Below are 13,764 nucleotides of genomic sequence, written 5' to 3'. Positions count from 1 at the left end.
ATAAAATATGCAATGGCATGAAAGGGGTGGCATGGTGGTTAGAATCCAGTACTGCAGGCTAATTCTGCTGACTGCTGACTGCCAGAGTTTGGTAGATTGATTCTCACTGGTTCAAGTTTGACTCAGCCTTTTATCCTTTCGAGGTCTGTGAAATGAGGACCCAGATTGTTGAGAGCAATATGCTGACCTTGTAAACTGCTTAGAGAGAGCTTTAAAGCACTGTGAAGTTGTATATACATCTAAGTGCTACTGCTAATTGCTAAAGTCCTCCGAATCTCTTTTACCAATAAGTACCATGCATCTGAACTAAACTCAGGAGGGGTTGTAAGCTGCTGGAGTTGCAATCACATCTAACGATCTACTATCAGATAATTAGGAATATTAGGAACCATTCATAAAATATCACAGGTATCCAGAAAAGATATAGGATAGAAGGGATAATTGGTATCTTTGGGAGATGACAAACAGGTAGTCCTCAACTTACAACCAATTGGTTAGTTACTTGAAGTTACGATGGACCTCCTAATGGGTACTTATGATCTGGTTCTGAACTTCCAATGGCCACACACATCTCCATAATCATGATGGGTACTTGTCAGGTGGCCTGCATTTACAGCCATTTCCAGTGCCCATGGTCACATGATCACATTTTACATTTTTGCTTCAGCAAAACTGGCCCATAGCAAACAATTGATTCACTTAAGGATCACTGCAAAAAGATCATAAAATCAGATCAGTCCTACAGTGAACCATCTTACAACCATGAAGGGCATCTCCATTAGGATCATTAAGTCAAGGACAACCAGTAAAATTAGGAAAATGTTAAAAATAAATCAATGTTCTTTAAATTCTTTCTGTGAATTTCAGTCAACTACGAAGGATGCCCACAGGCAATAGTCAAAGAAGCCAAGATGGCTGCTGCAATGGTGTGATCAAAAATCCAGGCTTTGCATCTGATGCATAAAAAATAGGCAGAGCTTCAACCACATCATTCTTTCTGGCATGCTGGTTGTTATTTTTTTTAACCATACCCAGCAAATAAGACTGTGTACTATCCCTCTTAGTTGTTAGATTGTCTTCTAACTGATTTTAGGACTTCAACTCCCAGAATTAAAGCTGGCTGAGGAATTCTGGGAGTTGAAGTCTACAAGTCGTAAAGTTGCCAAGGTTGGAGACCCCTGAGCTAGACAATTGTTTCCTAAATGTTTTGAAAACACTCATGAGAAATTGCAGATAGTCCTCAAGTAGGAACTGCCTCATTTAGCAAATCTTCACAGTTATAACTGCAAAAGTAGTTTTGTAACCAATCGGGGCATTTATAACCTTCACAGGTCATGAACTGGCAATCCAGTCACTAAGTGAAATTGCAACTGTGCTTATGATCCGGCTTCAGCATTACTTGGCTTTATAGACCTGTGAAGGTTATAAATGCCCGGATTGGTTGCAAGATTACTTTTGCATCACAGTTATAATTAATGACTGAATTGCCAGCTCAATTGTGGTCATTGATTAAGGACTACCTATACAAGTGAGAAATATTGCTAGACATTAGCATGCAGTATCAGAGCTTCCTTAACGCAAGAGTACGGAGATAAATTTTAAGGATGCAAGTATTTTTCCAGGGGGAATTCAATAATATCTGGGTCTTGAGCACAGTGGAATATCTCTTGCAAAATAACCATTTATTAAAAGATAAACTGGTAAGATTGCTGTTCCCTCCAGTTTTTTTTTATTAGCTCAAGTGATCTTTTTCTGAACTTCCAATGGCCACACACATCTCCATAATCATGATGGGTACTTGTCAGGTGGCCTGCATTTACAGCCATTTCCAGTGCCCATGGTCACATGATCACATTTTACATTTTTGCTTCAGCAAAACTGGCCCATAGCAAACAATTGATTCACTTAAGGATCACTGCAAAAAGATCATAAAATCAGATCAGTCCTACAGTGAACCATCTTACAACCATGAAGGGCATCTCCATTAGGATCATTAAGTCAAGGACAACCAGTAAAATTAGGAAAATGTTAAAAATAAATCAATGTTCTTTAAATTCTTTCTGTGAATTTCAGTCAACTACGAAGGATGCCCACAGGCAATAGTCAAAGAAGCCAAGATGGCTGCTGCAATGGTGTGATCAAAAATCCAGGCTTTGCATCTGATGCATAAAAAATAGGCAGAGCTTCAACCACATCATTCTTTCTGGCATGCTGGTTGTTATTTTTTTTAACCATACCCAGCAAATAAGACTGTGTACTATCCCTCTTAGTTGCTAGACCAGGGGTCTCCAACCTTGGCAACTTTTCGACTTGTGGACTTCAACTCCCAGAATTAAAGCTGGCTGAGGAATTCTGGGAGTTGAAGTCTACAAGTCGTAAAGTTGGCAAGGGTGGGGACCCCTGAGCTAGACAATTGTTTCCTAAATGTTTTGAAAACACTCATGAGAAATTGCAGATAGTCCTCAAGTAGGAACTGCCTCATTTAGCAAATCTTCACAGTTATAACTGCAAAAGTAGTTTTGTAACCAATCGGGGCATTTATAACCTTCACAGGTCATGAACTGGCAATCCAGTCACTAAGTGAAATTGCAACTGTGCTTATGATCCGGCTTCAGCATTACTTGGCTTTATAGACCTGTGAAGGTTATAAATGCCCGGATTGGTTGCAAGATTACTTTTGCATCACAGTTATAATTAATGACTGAATTGCCAGCTCAATTGTGGTCATTGATTAAGGACTACCTATACAAGTGAGAAATATTGCTAGACATTAGCATGCAGTATCAGAGCTTCCTTAACGCAAGAGTACGGAGATAAATTTTAAGGATGCAAGTATTTTTCCAGGGGGAATTCAATAATATCTGGGTCTTGAGCACAGTGGAATATCTCTTGCAAAATAACCATTTATTAAAAGATAAACTGGTAAGATTGCTGTTCCCTCCAGTTTTTTTTTATTAGCTCAAGTGATCTTTTTTTCACTTTCTCAATAAATGGATACGCTTCCAAATCCAGACAAAGTGGCAATCATGTACTTTTCATTGTTCTAAAAAAGCCTTGAGGGCACATGTTAAGCCACAGCTAGTCTTTAAACATAAAAGATGTTTTGGTGGCATGGTGCTTTGCTTTATGGCATGCCAGCCTGTTATCCTGATTTAAATTTTTTTAAAAACAAAAAGCATTGTTAAAGTAAGCACAAAGCCTGAGGTATCAACAATGTGTCCATGGAGTATTTGACAAATTCTCTGCTACATTTGTGCAATTTCCATATAACATATCCTTATTCAATTCTGGTTGTCGATCCTCTGGTGGTCTCTAATCCCCCCCCTCTTTTAACTATTTTTCTCTCCCTACCCTATTCCCTTTTGCAAAACGATTGACAGTGGATCATGGATTCTGCATCCAGAATACGGGCAGAGAATTATCCTGATAGCAGTTGTTTGGTGATTGATTCAGCTGAAAAAGATGACTCAGGTCCTTACAGAATAATGTTGAAGAATGAAGCTGGAGAAGACTCCGCCCACATCAATATAAAAGTAGTTGGTAAGTCAATGCAATGCATGGCTGTTATACTGAAGTAGCACCAATGCTCTTCCTATTTCAGCCTTTTCCAAACTGATGCCTTCTATAAGTGTTGCAAACTATCTAACAAAATGAAATTCAATGTAGAGAAAAGTAGTCTTACACTTAGGCAAGAAAAACCAAAAGTACAGATATAGTTTTGTACTAGTTTTGAGTGAAACTAGGCTTAATAGCAGTAACTGTGAGAGGGATCTTGGAGTCTTAGTGGACAACCAGTTAAATATGACCCAGCAGTATGCAGTGGCAGCCAATAAAGCCAGTGCAATCCTAAATTGCATTAACAGAAGGATACAGTCAAGATCAAGTGAGATACTAATACCCACTCTATAAAGCCTTAGTAAGACCACACCCAGAGTACTGCATCCACTTCTAGTCACCACATGGTAAAAAAGATGCTGAGACTCTAGAAAAAGTGCAGAGAAGGGCAACCAGGATGATTAGAGGACTGGAGACTAAAATATATGAAGAACTGTTACAGAAACTGGGCATGGCTAGTCTAGTGAAGAGAAGGACCAGGGGAGACACGATAGCAGTCTTCCAATATTTTAGGGGCTGCCACAGAGAGGAAGGGGTCAAGCTATTTTCTAAGGCCAGACTTGAAGGCCAGACAAGGAGTAATGGATAGAAACTGATTAAGGAGAGATTCAACTTAGAAATAAGGAGAAATTTTCTGACAGCGAAAACAATCAACCAATGGAACAGCTTGCCTTCAGACGTAGTGGGAGCTTCATCACTGGAGGCTTTCAAGAAGAGACTGGACTGCCATTTGTCAGAAATGCTGTAGTGTCAGGCTGCCTCTAATTATATTTAGGAAAGAATACACCTTGACTTCATTTGTAAATAAAGAAAAATACTTTTACTAAATACATCCGGTCAACAGCAGTGTAAAGTTGGATCTGAGACAGAATATGGCTAACATCCCATATCCTCTTGTTAGTCCCTCCTTCCCACAAAAGGTCAGGCAAGTCTGGTCCAATGCCAGCTCCTTCTCACCCCCCATGGTATTCTTCTTCCAAAGGCAGCTTTTTATCTCAGGAATGCAGGGTACGTTGGAAAGCCCGCAGTCTGCCGTTTATGTTGATTCAAACATTTGCTGCCCCCTCCCCTCCTTTTATGTCAGACGACACTCTTAAAGGGCCCCCTACGGTTAATCTGAATAGGATAGTATACATCTTAGGTTCATGGCTATTTTACATTAACATACTGACATGCACTCTAGCTACTGAAAACAAATTGCATACATATAAGACAGAGTGAAGCTTGGAGTGGTCTCTTGCCTGGGTGGGGGGGATGGACTGGATGACCTACAAGGTCTCTTCCAACTCTGTTAATCTGTTAAATCTGTTAAATTCCTATAATTCCCAACCAGCATGAAAATAGACCTAATGACTTAGAATTCTGCAACAGAGTATGTTTTCAGTCATTTTAAAGGGTGTTGCTTTAAGCTTTTCAATAGCTCTGAGCTAAAATAGGACTTGAAGTGATTTTTTTTCCAAATGAATTTCTTTCTAATTCAGTAGAGATTTCAATGTGGAAATCTCAGCAGCTTTAGGTTGTGTGGACTTCAACTCCCAGAATTTCTGGCTGAGGAATTCTGGGAGTTAAAATCCATACATTTTTAAGTGCTGAGTTGAGAAAAACTGATTTAGATTATAGCATTTGCAACATTTCGTTAAACGTTACCTTTTTAATGAAAATCTGATGTGAAATCCCAAGTAAATATGTCTTCAAGCCAGTCTATTGAAATCAGTGGGTTTTAGCTTATTTGTGGTTAATTTAAATTCCATAATGTAAGTGACTTTGGATTTTTTAAAAGTGAGTCTGGACATTTGCTCCAATATAGCTATGAGTAATTTTGTCTGAAATGAACAAAAATATTTGCTTTTCCAGTAAAACTCTAACAACTTAAAACTTCTAATTGCAACAGATATTCCTGATCCCCCAGAGGCACCCAATGTGACTGAGATAGGAGAAGACTGGTGTATTATGACCTGGGAAGTTCCAGCCTATGATGGCGGATCTCCTCTGTTAGGTGTGTAGATCATTCATTGAAACTGGTATTTTAATGATTTTGTAGAATTATTTGGTGGCTCTTTGAAATGGAAGTATACACTATTCATAAGCAGAATGTCAGGGTTCCAAGAAACACCCCCAACGAAAGTAAACTCTGAGGCTTGAGTTTCCTCAAAGTTTCATTTTATTAGAGATGTCATATTGGCACACCTGGGAAAACCCAAAATCTGAAAGTTTCCAGGTTTTCCCCACCCAAAGGAAAGTTCAACAGCCACATATCCATCACATGGTCCAATCAAAGCACAGTCCCAACTGGAGATGCCTCCCAGTTCCAGCCTCCCAGGTGCAGGGCAAGATGTTCTTGACTTTCTGAGAAAGGAATGTTATTATGACTATATATATCACCCTGGCTCCATACAATCCCCCCTCCCTGTTTCCCACAGTAATAAATGTGGCAGGCTTGAAGGTCCAATGGAAAAAAAGCTTCCAGGCCTGACACAGAAGGGTTTCAACTGAAAGTTTTTGCTCAAGAAAATGTGTAAGTTAAATTATTATTATTTAGATGGCATACAGATGGCCAAGTGAAATAGGTCTTCTGAATAGAAATTAAGATAATTTAAACAAGGATGTAAGTTTAAGATAAAAATATTTAGAAGTAGAATCTCTATATAGAGGTTAAATAGGATAGAGATACCGATGTAGATAAAGCTGTTACTAGTATTGTAATTTCGATGCGTCTGTCTTTGTTTGTTTATATTTTTTGCTTTTGTGTATTATGTTTTTCTTTGTACTGGGTATTTTAATTTTTGAAAATTTAATAAATATTATTTTTTTTAAAAAAGAAATAGGTCTTCTGAAAACTCAGAAGACTAAACCTCTGGTCCCGGTGATGGACCCTGATTAGATCCTGAAATAGGTCCTGTCCATAACAATTGCATTTGCTCTTTTTAGAAATTCTGAGCCCTCAACTAATAGTTTTATATTTATGCCTACATTTATTTAGGATACTATATTGAAAGGAAAAAGAAGCAAAGCTCTAGATGGATGAGATTAAATTTTGATCTTATTAAAGAAACAACTTTTGAGCCCAAAAAGATGATTGAGGGAGTTGCCTATGAGGTGCGTGTGTTCGCAGTCAATGCCATTGGGACTTCCAGACCAAGCATGCCGTCAAAACCTTTTGTGCCTCTAGGTAAGTAAACCATACCTATGTATTTAATTATGCATAACTTTTATTAAATGGTTTTATTGCAATAGCATCCTGGAAATTAATTAAAAATACAGGAGATATTCATTCACATAAAATCCAGGCAGAAAGATAGTTCAACCTAGAAATAAGGAGAATTTTTCTGACAGCGAGAACAATCAACCAACGGAACAGCTTGCCTTTGGACATTGTGGGAGCTTCATCACTGGAGGTTTTCAAGAAGAGATTGGGCTACCATTTGTCAGAAATGGTGTAGGGTGTCCTGCTTGGGTGGGGTGTTGGACTAAATAATCTACAAGGTCCCTTCCAACTCTGTTAATCTGTTAAATTTTTTAGGCTAATGTCAATACTCTCTTTTGTTGCTTTTAGCTGTCACAAGCCCTCCTACCTGTCTGGCAGTTGACTCTGTCACTGATACTACAGTTACCATGAAGTGGCGACCACCAGATCAGATTGGAGCTGCAGGTTTAGATGGTTATGTTATAGAATATTGCTTTGAAGCAAGTAAGTCCCAATCATATTTTGTGCAAAAGATAAAATATACCCATTTTTTCTATTCAACAGCAGATTTGGTTTTATAAATCAATGTATGTAATATATAAAGATTCTCCAAAGTAAACTAAAAAGACCCTTTTAAAATGTGTGTTGAATTCACCACAGAAGTTCTTAAGTAACTAGTAAGTTATGTATTGTTCTGTTCTATACAGTTTCTCAACTGTTGAATCAGTGAAAACATCTGGCTGTGGATGATTTGTGCCACTAATTATACTAAAGACAACCATGCTGGATTTTTATGAATGTTAACCTATTGGCCAGATTGTAACTTCCAAATTGTTCTCAAATGTCTCCCAAACTCTTAGTCTAAGTAGAAAAGATATTGATCCGAAGTAAAGATTAATAATCAGCTATAATTTTTAGGGAATAGGGCAGGAATGGAATGGAATACAAATATGTTGTATTTGATTATTATTATTACTGCTGCTGCTTCTGTTGCTTCTACTTTTATGGAACAGCTCAATAATAATTCAGAAATCTCAGGCTCCATAAATCTAATGTTAACTGATTTATGAGGGTCATTAGTATATACAATTCCTGATTCATAAAAAATTTAGCAGATGGTTTGGGAAATTTTCCTAAGAAGAATATACAGCAAACTGCAGAAAAATGGAGAACACAGCTGGAACATAGCTAATAGCTTCCAATTTATATTTTACTCTCCTTAACAAATGATTTATCATTTCTTCCTATTTAAAAGTAAACAGCTCTGATCTCTATCTTTTGTTTTTCCTGTCAACGTGGGTCTGCTGAACAAAGTATTTCAGGCAATTTTAAGCCACTTATTTGGAATGTGTCTGCTTTAGAGCAGAGATGTAAAATATTTTATGCTGTAAAAATAAAAAGTGTTGTTTTGCTAATTATTATAGTTAAACAGAAATAGTTTTTCCAGACCTGGCCTTGAAAAAAAGAAAGTATTATTTAGGTTCATTGGGTAGGCAAAAGATTTCTCTCCTACTGGAGTTTAAATTTCTTCCCATATTGCTGGCCATACTCATATGGAATTGATTTTCAGAAATCGAAATTACATTTTTAAAAAGCAAGTAAGTAATATTTTACTAAGCTAACTAGGTGCATCAAGAAGCAAAAGAGCTTGAACACTGAGGACATATCTCAAATGTAGATTGTATCTACCATTTTGACTTGACCTACCTTGGATAAAATACAATCATGATATATTTTACAAACAAATGTGGTATGCAGCCTGTATATTCTATTTACCTTTGCATATCTGGATAGAAATTATATGTGCTACATATATACTGTCTGTGTACATGTATGCATGCAATTACACAGACACAAAAATAATGTTACTCATGTATATATTGTAATGCTTTAGAACAGAACAATCTAAAGGGTTAAATAATACTTTTTGTTTACTTTGCTATATCTCTTGCTATGCATTGTTTCTTTTGTTTGTCTTTTTTAGTATCTGGATTTCTGTATTCTTCATCTTCTTTCCTGCAGAACTTTTCTTTCCACTAATGTCTCTATAAAACTTAATCTCTTACTTGGATCTTCAGCAAACTTTTTCTTTAACTGTCAATCTTCCAACTCCATTTCTTCAGTTCTATCTTTTCTTGCTTATACTTATTTATTCTATCAACCAATTGCTCTTTTTTCTGCTTTTCTTTCTTCCTTGCCGGTTCCTTTTGAATGGGGTATTAGTAGAACCACTTTAATAAAAGGCAAATTTTATTTAAAAAAAAAATATTTTCAAATATACAAAACCAACCTTAGAAAAATAGACAAACATTGTGATTGTTTAAAAGTTAATAAAATATACTCTTTCATCGGAAACAGTACTATATTTTAAATAAAAAGGTAGAGGTTCTCCTCACACATATGTGCTAGTGGTACCTGACTCTAGGGGGCAGTGTTCACCTCCGTTTCAAAGCCAAAGAGCCAGCATTGTTGGAAGATATCTCCAAGTCATGATGCTGGCATGACTAAATGCCAAAGGTGCACGGACCATGAAATAGGGTGGTCCCTATTTTTCTACTTGCCTTTTTTAAGTGCTTTCGAACTGCTAGGTTGGCAGAAGCTGGGACAAGTAACGGGAGCTCACCCCATTACGCAGCGCTAGGGTTTCAAACCGCTGAACTGCCGACCTATCAATCAACAAGATCAGCATCTAAGCCACTGAGCTACTGTGTCCCTGTCATATTCTAAATATACCTATGTAAATAGCTTCAAAGGATCAAACAACAGTATTTACATCACAAGAATGGAATGAATAGCTTTTAAGAACTGAAAATAAAGGAGCAAACTTACTCCTTTCTCCTGTTTTGTCACAGATTATCAACAATGAAAAATCGATGAAGTAAAAATAAACTTATTTTTGTAAATTTAGAGTTAGATGTTACTCAGAAGTGATCTTCAGCTAGTGAAAAACAGTATCATAAAGAGATCCCCATATTTGTCTTGCATTTATTTTTCAAATTTATCTATAAACTTCCTCTAAACCTATCACTCGGTGGAAAAAATAGCACACAATGATCCAAAATTATTATATGGTAAAATATTGTTTTCTTATCTGCTACAAGGAATCATTAACAGAAGCATGGATTCTGTTGAGATCACTGTACCAATTCTGTGGCTGACAGATTCATGACATGCCTCAGAGCTATTTGTCCACATCCTGCATATGAAGGTTCAAGGCACTCCTATCCTCCATACATTCAATGCAAGGTACAGGATGCAAAAGGCAGAGAGCTGCAGATGCCAACTATCCAGCAAGAAGTATTGGCAGACCCTGAATTTATGATAACCAATGGATTTCAACGATAACCATGCCAGTAGTCTTGCCAACCATCTTCAACCTATATATCCCTCCATGTATATCTTTCTTCTTCTTCTTCTTCTTCTTCTTCTTCTTCTTCTTCTTCTTCTTCTTCTTCTTCTTCTTCTTCTTCTTCTTCTTCTTCTTCTTTCAGTTTCCTCTTGCTTATCCTGGAGTATGCTTTAATTTTCTCTTCCTCTTAAATCTCTTTTTCTGAATGGATGCCTCTTGCCTATCTCTTTTTTTTCCACATTTCTCAACTGTCTTGATTTCTGATTCTGATTCTATGGATGCTCAGCTATACCAGTCCAAAAGGCACTTTTGCCTATGACCATAAATCCCCATCTGTGCTTTCCAAATCGTTTAGGTTCCTCTGACTCTGGTTCAGAGCAAAATATTAGTGATGACACAGCCGGGGGCCCGGCGCAGACGGAAGAGAAGATACCCAAACCCTGTGAGTGTTCAACATCAAGCTTTTTCTTCCCTTCTTTCTCGTCTCTTTTCATTGTACCATTTTCCTTTTATCAGTGGTTGGAGCTGAAACACTGGGGGAGGGGGGGGGAAACACAAACAATGTTTTATCCTAAAGGAGTTGCTGGTGCCCCACATAAACGCATGTTTGGTTTTATTGTCTTATCACCTCTGTGATCATCAAAGCTCCTCCTCAAGGTGCAGTATGTGTGTCTGGGTACTTACTAATAGAGAGTACTAACTAACTATGTTTTGCTTGTCTGAAAATGGATATCTCTGAATTAATAATAAAAATGAATCCAAATCAGGTTTACCAACGGATGTATGTAATGCTGACTTTCTGGAGGCAAGCCATAATCCGGAGGGTAATGTATGCAAGATATTTAAATATTCTTACCAAAAGAGCAATAGAGATAGATGGATAGGCAGGTAGATTCCAATAAAATCAATGTAATTTGGAAATCCTGGGAAATGCTCAAGGAACTGAATTTCTACTTTAATACATATCACTGGTTTTCAGCTCATACCTTTATAGTAGCTCTGTGAGATGCATCATTATGATGGTTGGTCACACAGTCAGCCAGATATTTAGACTGGATCTGGAATTTTTATCCACCTATTGAGTCCTTCCCAATGTTGCTATTATTATTTTGTAAGTGGAAAATGAAAAGTAAGAAAGATTGGATGAAATAGAATTTGAACATGGACAGAAGTTTTCCAGAAATTGGCTGGCAAATTCTTAAAAATTGAGGTTCACACCTCTAGGGTTGAGAAACCCTGGTTTACAGGTTCGGATCCAATAGCCCAGGTACTAAAGCACAAAAGGCTTTTTATAACAGGGGTCTCCAATCTTGGCAAAGCTGGCTGAAGAATTCTGGGAGTTGAAGTCCACAAGTCTTAATGTTGCCAAGGTTGGAGACCCCTGTTTTATAGCATGAGTCTTTTTTCTGCATGAAGATATTATTTAAACATTGAATGCTACTTCTTTTTTTTAAATTTTACCATAGAATGTCCTTCTGGTATCAAAAGAACTTTTTAAAATAACATTGCTAGCTGAGGCCTTCAAAAGTGTTTTTGTCTGTGTAAGAGATTTATGTTGCCTTTATATTTCTGTTGTCGATGTCAGTAAAATTGGTTGTCTATATTCAGAATGAAAGCCATGGTTTTGATGATGATTAAAAAAATTGATTACAGAAAAAAATAAAAACCATGTAATGATAGAATAAGAGATTTACACTTATATTTGTTAAAAAGAAAATAGGAAGTTTCTTCTTTAGATTTTATTTCTTTATTCTAAATATTAATTTCTGTTAGCTTTTATATTTCATTTAAATTTTTTAAATAAAGTTATAATAAAATCACAGTTTGCATCACATAAAAATAAGCTGTTTATGCAATGTCCAGATAAATTAATTCAGTTTTCATGCAGTCTTCTAAACTTAATACTGCAAAATAACATTTGAAAATTGAGGAATATTTGCTTGCTGGAAGATATGAAGGAGCATTTTCTGCAGGGGTTACATTAACACACAACATATTTATACTAGGATTAAATTAGATTACTCTGCTTGCTCAGAGTACTCAAAAATTTGCAGGATATTTTGGAACTTTGGCATTTCTTTCGTTGAAAGAAAATACTGTCAAAATGGGGGAAGGGAGGGATGGATTACTGACCAATCAGCAAAGCTTTCTTTGTGAATATAACAAAGTACGATACAGAGTGCAAATATATTAATATGGAAACCTCTTTTTTAAAAAACAAATCAAGAAATCATTAAGATCCAGAATTTGGATAGATTCCATGTGGAAATGCGTTTTTCCAACTTACAATTATCATGTTGCTTGCATATTAATATTTCTCTTAAAAAGACGGTACAATAATATTGATGGCCTGGCCTTCAAGATTATAATTCTTATTTCTTGACTGTCTGACTTTTCTGTGCTTTTCTGTCTCTGTCTATTGATTCTTCTTTGGTGGCTAGTAACATTTGTTTCTTCTGGTTGCACCATAATAGGAGTAATGACCTGACCACAAAAGTGCAAAATTCCATGATATATCCAGTATATACTTTAAATTAAAAAAGAACCATATTTAATGTCTTTCTATGTAATTCTGAATGTTTTTCTTTCTCTTTCTCTTTCTGTTTTTATTCCACTTTAGCGGAACAATGGATTGTGGCCAATCCAGAGCTAACAGATAAAACAAAATTCACCATCCCTGATCTTCCAACTGGATCAAAAATCTTTGTCCGAGTAAAAGCAGTAAATGCTGCAGGCCCCAGTGAGCCCCGGCTGCATCCACAACCTATTTTAGTTAAAGAAGTTATAGGTGAGACTCATCATTTATTTGTAACTCATTGTTCTGACCTAGGCTTCCTGAGTCAGTAAAACACATGAATAGTCCCAAAAACCTCTTTTATCTCAACAGCTATGAATTCTGTTCATTCACAGATGAATGAACAGAATTCCCAAATAGTTGTAAAGTGTCCTTCAGGATATGGCTGATAATCACCCACCTTTATCTCTCTTGACACGCTGCCAAAGACCTAATTGGCAAAGCCACACAGAGTCCAGACTCAAACAGAGCTTCAGACTTTAAACTGAACAGAATTAGCAATGTTGCTTCCTGCAAAGGCCCACATGCCTTTGCTGCTCTTTTAAGTCTTATGGAAGGGGCCAATCATCTCCAAGCACTATTCCCGAGTTGTCCCTTTTGTTTTAACTGTTCTTGCGTTCTGGCAACTCTGCGCATGAATGCACTGGGCACAGGCTCCCCCTGTTCCTCTGCCTCGCTGAGGTCTGACTCTGGCGGTTCTGGAGGCAGCACGTACCTCCCAGATGGCCCTTTCTCTGCCTCCGATGCAGAGCCCTCGTCCGAGCCTTCCCCAGAGTCCAGGACTGGCCCATGTTCCTCCCCAGTCTGACTCTGCTGCCAGCTCTGCAGGCCAGAGGCAGACCACAACACTCATATAAGCATTGTTAAAAGTTATTTTTCCTTGCTTAATAGCAGTGTCATCTTTCCTTGCCCATTGCTTGGATTTCCAATGGAAAACAAAAATTCTATACATAGCGAGGGACCAATGACATGGGTTTTGTAATTTGTTAACATAATTTACATTTTAATCTGATTTATTTTCTCTTTTTTAAAAATGGTGTT

General features: G+C 37.1%; 1 protein-coding gene across 13 annotated transcripts in view; it reads left to right on the top strand.

Moving 5' to 3' along the window:
* The window catches only part of MYBPC1 (myosin binding protein C1), a 120,457-nt gene that overhangs the window by 86,500 nt on the left and 20,193 nt on the right, over nt 1–13,764 (top strand). For 12 of the 13 annotated variants that reach the window (XM_058189586.1, XM_058189583.1, XM_058189579.1 and 9 more), the window contains 6 exons: nt 3,381–3,540; nt 5,507–5,611; nt 6,596–6,784; nt 7,169–7,303; nt 10,504–10,590; nt 12,769–12,936. In XM_058189586.1, coding sequence (XP_058045569.1) covers nt 3,381–3,540; nt 5,507–5,611; nt 6,596–6,784; nt 7,169–7,303; nt 10,504–10,590; nt 12,769–12,936 — 844 coding nt within the window. The remainder of the gene's footprint in view (nt 1–3,380; nt 3,541–5,506; nt 5,612–6,595; nt 6,785–7,168; nt 7,304–10,503; nt 10,591–12,768; nt 12,937–13,764) is intronic. The other variant, XM_058189580.1, reaches the window with a different exon arrangement.

This window comes from Ahaetulla prasina, chromosome 7 (genome assembly GCF_028640845.1).
Source record: "Ahaetulla prasina isolate Xishuangbanna chromosome 7, ASM2864084v1, whole genome shotgun sequence".
Classification (NCBI taxonomy): Eukaryota; Metazoa; Chordata; class Lepidosauria; order Squamata; family Colubridae; genus Ahaetulla; species Ahaetulla prasina.
This window is presented reverse-complemented; position numbering and strand designations above follow the sequence as displayed.